The 11,763-nt window shown below is 34.2% G+C and overlaps 1 protein-coding gene across 1 annotated transcript; it reads right to left on the bottom strand.

The window, feature by feature from the left end:
* Window positions 1–7,667: 7,667 nt before the first annotated feature.
* LOC148604204 (heavy metal-binding protein HIP-like) lies at window positions 7,668–8,773 on the bottom strand. Its single transcript, XM_088550217.1, has 2 exons — window positions 8,447–8,773; window positions 7,668–8,135 (listed from the first exon to the last, which is right to left on the bottom strand). Exons 1-2 carry the CDS (start codon window positions 8,712–8,714, stop codon window positions 7,711–7,713), a joined length of 693 nt encoding a protein of 230 aa, XP_088406343.1. The 5' UTR covers window positions 8,715–8,773; the 3' UTR covers window positions 7,668–7,710.
* Window positions 8,774–11,763: the final 2,990 nt, after the last annotated feature.

Here is an 11,763-nt window from a genome sequence, read left to right as displayed (position 1 = left end):
TTTCTTATGATTCAATATAAGATACATGTACCAATCATTCCAATATTTTCACCAGGATATTTAACTCAGTTTGAAGACCATATGCAGATGTAGATAGAAGAACCATATCATCACTATACAATATACAGTTAAGTGGTTTTTTATTTAGCAGGGTCTGGGGAATCTGTAAAATATTTGGCAAATCATAAATCAAAATCTTGAATAGGTTTGGGCATATTATAAGTTGTCTCCTAGGTTCATTCTAAAACAATTATCAAATGAATCTGTTAAGTTCTTAATCTTTATACACGACTTGCTGACTTCATACATATGCTTGATAATGTTATAGAATAAAGACCCTCCCCGAAAAATTTTATTTCGAACTTTCTCCCAACTGAGGTCAATTTCTTTCATTTTGACAGCATTTTTCACTTTAATTGATAAAAATATTAAAAATAAAATTCGCCTGTCGCCCCGTATTTTGAAAAAAAAGATGAGAATCTAGGAATTTCTATAATGATGGCCTAGAATGGGGTCGAAACAGAAAATATAACAGTTAAGCCTACAGGATGTGATGTAATATGTTGTCTACACGTCCTAATGTTACTCTGTTTATTGACAATGTAACAGTCGACTGGACGCAATGTAAATCTCAGAGATTGTTAGGAATAACCGTATCTGGACCGGTATTGATTTACCTATCTTTTGTTTAGCACAAAAATGACGTCTCCCAGGTAACGCCAGTTATATTTTCTCAACGTACAAAAAAAAATGTTATAAAATGGCATCTTCAAAACGAAAAAACGATGTTGACACCCCTTCAGAGTATTGGTGTGCTGTGCCAGATTGCACAGCAAACGGTAGAAGGAAGACTAATCGCCGAAAATACAATTTTTTTGTTGTAAATATAAGCCTAATAAAACGTTACCGGAAACGTCTTTCCCTACCTCCATCACAAAGAGCGATCGATTTTACAATTATTTACACTAGGCAGTAGCCTTAATAGAAACTTGTCAGTCGTTTTGCACGTTTATAATGCGTCGTAAATTCATTTTTTCAAAAGTGTCATTTAAGTATGTCTACAACTTCTTTGAACCTTATGTGTATCTTTAAGGAATACTGTTAATGCTGAAAAACAATTTTATATCATATCGGTCGACTGGAATTAATTATAAGCAAACTGAAATGAAATAATGAATCTGTTTTCATCAAGTAGATGGCAAACAAAGGGCAAACAATACAAAATCTAATTACCAGGCAATAAAAATGTATATATCACTGAAACGTAAATTGGAAAAGAAGTTGTGTTGGCCAAAAGGGTATACATGTAACTATGGAAAGCCAGAGTGAAACCCCTTCCCCCTCGAAGTTACATTTCCCCCATAGGCTTTACAAAGTTAACATTGAAGTATCATGCCTTAATGCTATTTTGGAGGTGTACAGAAGTGCCGCTTTCCAAAGTAAATAAATTGAATGTAGAGTACAAACTATCCTATCACAGGGATGGAATGAATAATTTAGAGGTTAATGTCATAATAATTGACAGCTATTCAAACATAAGACAGTGTCCGAAATCACACAGTTGTTCAATGATAATAATGTAGTACATGTTGGTATAACGTAGGGCAGATTTCTATCTAGAAAGCCATTAAAATAACTCAGAAGACTACCTAGAACAACCTTGGATAGCATTCGGAAAGGAGAAATATTTCAGACCTACATCTCATATTGTATATCACATCCTCAGACCTATATCGCATACCCTAAATGTATATCACACCCCTAGACCTACATCGCATACTGTATATCACATCCCTAGATCTATATCGCATATTCTATATCACACCCCTAGACCTACATCGCATACTGTATATCACATCCCTAGACCTATAGCGCATACCCTAAATCACAAGCCTAAACCTCTTTCGCGTACCCATTGACCTACATGTATATTGCATACTATACAAATGTACATTTACATGTTTATCTCACGCCTAGACCTATATGGCAACAGTATATCACACCCTTAAACCTACATGTATATCGCATACCCTATATCACACCGCTGAACTATACCGCAGCCTTAGACATACATATGTACATCATATACTGTATATCACTCCCCTAGCCCTACAAGTATACGGCATACCCTATATCTTACCCAGGCGCGTAGCTGCCGTTAGGCAAAAAAGCTTTTGCCTGCACTTGATTTTGCCATTTTTTTTAGATAAAATACATCCAGGAGAGGCATAAATGATGCTCTAAAACGCTATCTCCGCGGAGCTTCGAGGGGGGTGGGGTTCGCCCCCTGGACCCCTACCACGGCTCCACCCTGGACCTGCTGGGGGTCTTAAGCGGCCCCCAGACCCCCTGCCATAATTTTGCCTACACTTCAATTTGGCCTCAGCTTCGCGCCAGTCACCCCTAGACTTATATGGCATACCATATATCACACCCTTAGACCTATATTGCATACCCTATATCATACCCCTAGACCTATATTGCATACCCTATATCACATCCCTACTGGCCTAGACCTATATTGCATACATTATAGCACACACTACACAGTATACACTTGAAGTATAATTAAACTATATGATTTAATGAACATGACATGCCAAAATCTGTATCTGATGCGGTATCAACCCTCGACCGATATCACCCCTCGGACCAATGGCTCTAAGTTGGTTGACATAAGAGTCTTGTGTTGATACCGCATGTGATACAGATTTTGGCATGTAATATTCAGTATGGAATGTAAATGTGTATTATATCCATGATAAGTAAGTCATAACTGATTATCAATATGGTTCTTTTTAAGTGCATTATCGACATACCAGATACATTTATTTAGAATGCAGACCTTAAAGTTGGATACAGGATTTTCATGACACATGAAAGACACAGTCAATCATAGGTTAGAAATTCTATACCCATGAAAGTGGATTGAAAATATGATGGACATCAAGGCTCCCAGTTTTCTAGGGGTATGGGTGATATTTTTAACATGTTTTGAAAATATTTTCTTGAAAATTAGTTTTTCGTGGTTCATTTATGTAGAAAATTAAATTACCCAACGAATGATACCAGATTAGTTGAGTAATAACTTGTATAGTCGAATTTATGTGACTTTTGACCGAAAAATCGAAAATCCCATTTTTCGCATTTTTTGATAAATTCTGACTATGAACTCGCCAAAAATCACCACAAGAACCCCAGAAGTATAAATTGTGATAAAACACTAAACACAAAAATACCAAATAAGCCATTTTTTACAGAAGCAGTGATACTCTAGGGGTTTTGACATTGAAAAATATGTCAATTTAAGCGATTTTTCGGCGTGGTAGGGGTACATTTTTTTTGCATTTTACCGCAACCCTAAGTTACCGCAACTTTGTTGGAACTATTGTAAACCTGAGACATTGGGCTATACGATGATAGCTGTATTTGTTTTGTTTATTCACACATGCTATCCCAGGAAGGCTTAGACTCTCAAACAATTGAGTCACAAAAATCTTGGCTTTTTGACCCAGAGGGGTACAAATATAGGCTTATACTGAAAAAGAATCCGAGATTATTCTTTGGCGACAAATTGATTCGGTAATGGGAGGTATACAGGTACCTAAAAATCACCATGAAGTTGATGAGTGGGGGTGCACGGTGGACCCTCCGAGCCCAGGGTCTAATTGTTTTAAACTCACCACTTTAAACCACTTTAATTATCTTCATGGTTATGAGGGGATGTTGTTTTAACAATGACCACCTGTCAGTTATGTGAAAAGTAATCTATTCTACTCTTACTTATGTTACCTGTTATTAACAGTTATTAAAACAAAGATGTACCCATGAAGTACACTGTACTACATTTTTGTAAAGTTTTTAGGTTTTATTTAAGAAAAATTTGAATTATTTTAGAGACATAAGTGTTTATTTTTTTCTTAATTAATACAACTGATAAAGATATTTTAAGAATAACATTTCAGAACACTAACATATAGTATATATTTATTGTATTAACTTTATATAACGTGGGACAGAGATTATAATGTTACAGAAATACTGTTTGCAAAATTTCAATCAACCAGTATTGAGCGGGTGACTTAAAAACCAGTAAAAACCTGGGACAATGATAACTACCGAACCTATAATTTTGCCTGATTTTCCACACAATTATATATACACGTAAGAATATTTCTCACTAAGAGAAGGTTTTTGTACTTCCATATCATGTGGTTAAAACATTTATATTTTCATGCATTTACATTGTAACATATTGCTTTTATCAATGACACTGTTATTATTTTTTCCTTGATTTCTTTTAGTGGTAATCCCTTTTAAAGTTTCATTAAATGTAGCGAGAAGAAAGCAAAAGCAAAATGGACTATTTTTGTGCTGGGACACAATTCAGGCATGAAACAAAGTTCATGATTCTCAAGTGCTGGTACATGTCAACATCTCTTAATAAAAAATACAAATATGAAGTCTGATTTCGTAGCACTTATTTGTTTTCGAAACATAAGAGTTACTTGTATTGTAATCTAATACATATTTGTGAAACAATCATGAAGAAAAAAAAGAAAAAAAAAAAGGAAAAAGAAATGCACATACATTATTGAAGGCAGACAGGTATAAAACACTGCTTAAGTGCAATAATGATTCATCATAAAAAATGGTACTCATGGCCCATAAGTCATGGGGTATGGGTTCACTAGTAACCTTTTTGTTTTGGAGAGTAGAAAAGATGGATTTATATTCAAAGTGCATTTGTTATAAAAAATGATATATTTCCTGTATTCACTACATCTCTTTATCCTTGACTTGCCAACTTGATTGGAATCTTAAATTGTCAAAATATATGAGATACAAAGATTTTTTTAGTTTACAGATCTTTAAACTGCATAGTAGTTTTGATAACAAGAGTTTGTATCCTTGTTTGAATTGAAAAATTCCGAGAGAAAGGTAATCATTTATTGTAAAAAAGTGTATAGTTTCAACTCAGGGCCTAATCTAGACAACAATTACAAGGACAAGTTTAAGTAGATTATGTAATTGAAAACTATCAATATTGACATATTTGTTCATGTAGTCTATCACAAATCACTGTCAAAGTAAGCACAAACAAGAAGTATTTTATTCATTTTTCCCTTTAGATTAGGTCCTCGGTCAACCCTCCCTAGTCCACGATTTATTTCTACTTCAAGCATCTCCAACCCGAAATTTCAAAGTGTGAATTCATTCTTACTATAAAAATTCATTTAACATTGATAGTCAGTGATTCCCAGTGGAGATCATATTTTTGAAGAAATGCTGGTTTAGGTGTAAAGTGTCAAGAAATTTGAGGACATAAACGTACACAGCCAGAAATACCAAAAGTAATAATAGAAAAGAAGATCCATAAATACGTTAATAAACAAGCAGTATTGATATGCATTTCATTCAAACAGATGGTTACTCTTTAAAATGACTAAGATTTTGATCGGTTTATGGGGCCTTCCTTGACTCAGTGCCTTAGCACTTTGGTTATTGTCTCCCGCCGCTTTGGCTGGACATGGTTATGGAAGCCACTCGTCTGTAACGTACGTATTGGGGACGCCAATTCATAGTTCTCTGAATCCGCTGAACGGCTTCCCTCGATATTAAATATGGCATACTCATGTGCACATTTTACCACAATTTTGTTTTGACGAATTTTGTCGGAGCAATCGTGCTTTTACTATTTTCACATGTTTCAGCAGTAGAAGACCTTGTTGACACAACCCCGACCTCTGAAACCGATTGGTGGATTTTTTTTTCACATTTATTCTGATGTAGCGTAAATGTTTATACTGTACTGCCATTTTGTTTCGTCGAATTTGTTGGAGTTTTGGGGCGGAAGTTTGTAGACGCTTATACTCTTTTAGTATCCCATTAATACATACTAGCTAACGATGACAACACAACATTACATGGACTAAATGAAATTTCGCAACATCATTTCTTCTTAATTTGGGAAATAATTTACTCTAAAACTTCAATAACAGTTTAAGCGTCTTTTCTAATTGTATTTCAATAACGTAATCTTCAACGGCTACATGTAGCTATCTTGTTTGATATCTTCCTGCTTGCGTTTTTTTATTTTTGTTTTCGTTTATTTTTTTTCATATGAGTTGAGCGGTAGGAAAATGGTCAAATAAAACTGAAAGTCACAGGACCATTTTGCGTTAGATAATTATGATTGTCAATTAATTTCATTTATACTTTATTTTGCGATTAAATCTCAGAAACCAAAGGTGATGTGATAAAATACTAAATACCATGTGTGAAGTATATTATTCATCGCTAGCTCCCATGTATGATGGTTGAGCAATTATCTACCTTGCTCCTGTAAGTTGTGTCTGGCCCTGCAACGTTAAGACTACTACGTTAAATACTGAAACCAGAGTGCGGGTAGTATTCTAAAGTTCGCGTTACCGGCAGTGTACCTTGTTACTTTGCCTACAAAACATATAATTCCATCTTGTTCTCCTTCATTTTTTGCTCCGCGCTGCGCTAACTGTGTATAATTTTGTAAAGGGTCAAATATTGTTAGTTGCTTAAAATTAAGTGTTCTGCTGCTATAGTCACTCACACAAACTTAGAAGCTTTTATTCCTCGTTTTTTTTTCAATAGAAAGTTTTTTTTATCTTTTCAAAAATCAGCCTATAATTTTGAAATGTTAAAGAATTTATGGCGTTAAAACCATTTAAAGGATGTTTGTTATTTTATCGGTAATGATAAATACACATGTAATCTTGTTTGGCATCGCTTGCTCATTTACTTTTGTTACTTTGTATGTATTGTTCTGGTTATTTTATGTTCTTTGTTGTGCATGTGTATCTGTTTTCCATGCCTGGTATTTGTCCTTGGATTACATTCTTTTGATTTCTGCTAGAATCTAGGTTCCATTGATAACTCTTTCTGTTAGAATACCACTGGGTTATTGTATGTATTTTGGTGAATAATGCCCCGAGCAGATATTATATTGATTTCTATTATGTGATTTTTCGTGTGTTCCTAAAGCATTATTTTTAGCTGTGTTGTAATTTTTACATTCTGTTCTAATATTTCACTAAGTCTTATATAGTGATATTACCAGTAGTGCAATGTGACTGTAGTTTTCCTTTGACAGCGTTAATTTTCAATAAACATGTATAAAAGCTGTTTATTATTTCATTTTATTCTTTTAACTGACTCATGATCAATAAACCTTGATTTTCACTCAATCCTGTAAACTATTAGATGAGTCGATTGCCAATGCTCGGTCGGTTATGATCACGAATGGGTCATTGATAGAACATTGAAATTCAAATTACACGTACAACTATTCAATACGGATCCTTGTCCGAATGATTTGTTCCAGTTCGACAAAGTTTTATACCAGCCTTTTGTACACCATGTTTAGAGACCCTTTTTGTACAGTTAAGAACCTTCACGGAGTAAAATATCGGCGAATATTGCATTTTTAATTTCTATTGAATTTAATAAGCAAACATTTATTACCATAATTATAATAAAAGGTATGATACATTTTACACACACTATTTTTTCTGCGTATATAAAGATTTCAGAAGGTGTTTCATTTAATTTATATGTTTGGTCATTGGTTATGGTAATTCGTTTCAAACACACATATAAGTAAAACGTACTGAATGAAAGGACACTTCTACTTTCTAATCAACATAAAAACTTCTTTATTCTTAAATTATCTATTTAAAGACTGAATCCTGTAAATACTGAAACTGCTACAGAATCCCATGTAGCTTCAAGATAAACTCCCTCGGTCGTATGCCCTCGGATCCAAACTTCGTCTCCTTTTACTAGTTGAACAGTCATGGACGATGTGCTGGATAAATGATCGTCGGTTGAGTCATTATCGACGACATTGACTAGATAAGGAGCTCCATTTATCGCCAATTGACTGGAAAAATCCTTATAGACATCCGAAAGAGCTGTCCAAGAAAAGAAATACGTGCCACTTTCAGGACAGGTGAACTTTCCGGTTTTGTTATTGTAAGCGCTTCCGGCATTAAGAACTGTATTGTCAAATACAACAACATCATCTTCAGTGATATCAGACTTGATGTTGCCATTTGATAGAGTTGCAGAAAATGCGACATATGTCCTTGGCTTCAAGTCTAAAAAAAAGAGAGAAAATAAATGTTTGGTCTTTCATCGTTCAGTTGATTCCAGTACTGTAACAAATAAGGAAGATTGAAATAAAATATTTATTGCCCTATTATACACAGGTTAGTCCTGAACTTCTGCATATCTCAGTAGTAGCTTTTTTGCTTTTGGTGTAGTTTTCTTTAAAAAAAATTTGCATTGTTTTTCTTTTCACATCGTTTTTTTCCTTTTTGATTATTTGGTTGCTTAGTGAGTTTCTGTTTCTTTTGGCAATTTAACCGCTTTTGAAATTAATATACAACATTGCAAAATAATATCTTACCGTTTACTTCCTGTTGTATCTGTGACTTAACGAGATCGGTCACGCTCTGTTTAATAGTACTGTCAACTTCTACCCGTATTGTTTTCACAATGAATTCTCTCAAGCCCTTGTTTAGCTCTGAGACGTTTATATCTGCCGTAAGTGTTGCTTTCAGTTGATCGATCAACGGAACAGATAACATTTCCTTCGTTTCACTTTTATTCTGGACTACAGCCTCGGTCCAAACAATACAAAACAAAGAACACAATATAATAAATTTCAAATCCATTTCGATGATTCTTGCACACGAAAACTTCACTTGCTATTGACTTAGGCAAGCCGGGATGCAAGGCTATAAATGCTTTACATTAAAGTACAGATGTTTGCAATTAGACCTAGGTATTAATTGCTTTATTGACCTTCGGTCAATAAGATATAATATACTTAATTAAAATACTTTTATATTAGTTAACCGTACAGTTCAGGAAATGGTCTGGTTTATGCATACAAAAATTCAATTATATCGAAAATTGAAACACAAATATAAAATCATTCAAGAACAAGTTCAACTGGCCATCTGTTTATTATCGAAACTAGCACGAGATTTATACTGCTAAATTTTGGCTCCTTTCTCGTTAGTGTTGTTAATAATAATACTGTTTTCGTGGTTTGCTTGTTATCATTCTGGTAGCCCTTTGGTTCTGATATCAAGGATGGGAATATTTTATATGGTATTGCTTCTACTTATTACAAACTTTTCTTGAAACTATTTCCACTATACTTTGCTAATTTACATAAAGAGGAAGTGTTTAGTAGTCGTATGGCAAGGGAGTGAAAGTTTTAGGGGCATATTTCTTCTCAGATGTGTTCCATTAAAAATATTCTTAAATTGAGTTGAATTTGTCCTCCGACTCAAATTTTCGAATTCAAATTATTTGATGGGTCGAACTTTAAATTGAGGGAAATTTGGAGCAATTTTATGAAGCTGGGCCCTGACCCCGTGTAATTTAATTGAACCGGTGGTGAAATAAGGCAGTACTATCTTTCTGACTGCTTGCATTTTTATCGACTTTCAACAAATACAAATACATTGCAGAACTCTGATGACGTTAAGTTAGACAATAGCATTAATATTAACACGATCATCACGACCAAAACATCAGTGTGTCAACCCATTGTACAGGACACGAATACCTGATTTCACTTATCACCAGTGTATTGGTTTTTAATACCACCCATGCATGTACATGTATATCAGCGTTTTGTTTTGTCAGTTTAGTCACAGAAGTACGCCTTCTAGACATAATTAATGTTCCAGATAAAATAGTGTTGCGGACGGCTAAGGATTTTTCGAACTTTAATGGGCCTAGAAGTTATACGGCTATATCATATGTTTGTAATGCAATATCCTCGAGAGTGGCAGATCCACACTGTGAAAAGGAGGGTGCTAGCCGGGGTTCCTCAGAAAAGGGTGTATGTGCTAGGATATTATATACCGTTTTTTGCCAAATTTACACATGGAAATGACAAAAATAAAAAAAGGGGAGTGCCAATTCCATGCCGTTGCTCTGAACGGATTATTTTAAACGAGTTGATAAAAACAAAACAGTTTCCTTGTAAAAATTCTAACGCAAAAAGAAGAGAGAAGTTCAGACGCAATAAAAACTTTTTACCTCTCAAAATGACTCCAGTTTTAGTAGCCATATGAATAGGATACTAGTTGTTATAGATTATTAGTTCATAGGAAACATCATTGTCCAAGCCAGAGGCAGATCAAAAATATTAAAAAAGGGAGGCTCTGATCAAGACATTTGATCGTTTGCTATATTTGTTATAAACTTCTTTTTTTTTTTTTTGCGGCGTAAACATACATGTACAGAGCAGTTGTTATAAGTGTTTTGTGCGTTGAATTGTGCGTTACTTCTGTTGTCATATTTTCACATGGTAGAAAAGTTGTTTTGAACATTGACAATGTCATAGTTTCAATTTTCGGGCAGCTAATCATGTCTGTCTGCTTCACGCAAAGAACCACTTTATGGTTCACTCTAATTCTGATTTGTTATAATCTAAATACCAACAAGAATCAAACTGAATATGAAATCACAACTGTAAAAGCCTAATTCGCTACCATATGGTTACGGTCTTGCCCCCTCCCTTCACGCAATGGGAGGGAGAGGGACAGGACCGTAACCCTTGCCTAACAAGTTGCTCTAAATTCCAAGAATCGGAAATAAGCCATTCATAACTTGGAAACTTTCATCGGTCTAAATGATAGCAAAAGCCGATTTTATTTGAAATAATCCATTTATAAAAATCTTTGTAATGTTCTCTTTTTCACTGTCGTCTACTAGATTACTTTTAAGCAGTGCCAGAGTTTCCCTCCTTCGTTTAAACCGGAATGACATCATTTATATAGGAACAGATCGACGGGCGCTTAAGGAAAATCAAAGGAAAGGCGTTCAAATAATTGTCCTACCGATGAACCTGGTCCAAATCCCCATTTTTTTTTATCAAGTCTGACTTGCTAATTATTTCTTTAAATTTATATATGCTTTTCTTATGAATATTTTTGTATTTTTGGTGCTTTGTCTTGACTGTGAATATTCTGTTCTCCATTCCAATTTCCTCAAAACGAACATTGTTGAGCGCTCGATTATTGAATGACAGAAAAAAAGATGTCAAACTTTTATTTATCTGCTTAAAGAGCACTTAAAATATTGATCAAGTAAAAAAAAAGTTATTTTGGATAATATTCATGCTTTTCTGTTGTACCAACAGTTCGGAAACAGAACAAGTTGTCCGGAGAATGATTCCGTATTTTACAATTTTAGTATAATTAGTAGTTAAAATATGTGAAAATTTCTACTTCAAACACATTTCGTAAAGCTCATGTTGCAGATCGAATCAACGTTGTGTTTATTTTATTTGTTATTCAGTCAAGAATACTCAGATATACATTGTAATATTCTACGGTGTCTTATTATCTCTTAATCATTGAAAATGCACTAAAGTGCAACCATTTTTAGGGGCAATTTTGTACTGTGATTAAATAGTCAGCTTTCGTCGGAAAAGTTCTTTTTTACATTTTTGAAATTCTATACAAGTCATGTGACCTTAACATGTTACTTGTTTCCTAATACAGTAAATGATTTCACTTAAATTACTGATCAAAGTGTACTGGGGTCGATTGATCTTTGACCTCCCCCTCTAATTAATGCAAAATAGCTGAAAAATTCACCGCTTTTCACTTTGATAAGTAGGATATTCAAAAACTACATTGATTTATCTTTCCATTGACATATGATATAGCCGTAGACCCTCTAGGCCCATTAAACTCG

Source organism: Perna viridis, chromosome 10, assembly GCF_037379345.1.
Source record: "Perna viridis isolate PV_CMFRI_1.1 ecotype Kerala chromosome 10, ASM3737934v1, whole genome shotgun sequence".
In the NCBI taxonomy this organism is placed as follows: Eukaryota; Metazoa; Mollusca; class Bivalvia; order Mytilida; family Mytilidae; genus Perna; species Perna viridis.
Note: the sequence above shows the minus strand (reverse complement) of the source record. Positions and strands in the feature narration are given on the sequence as shown.

Coding starts and splice junctions, on each gene's coding strand:
- LOC148604204 (XM_088550217.1), bottom strand. CDS start 8,714: ATGGATTTGAAATTTATTATATTGTGTTCTTTGTTTTGTATTGTTTGG. Junction 8,136..8,446: donor GATACAACAGGAAGTAAACG/GTAAGATATTAT, acceptor TCTTTTTTTTAG/ACTTGAAGCCAAGGACATAT.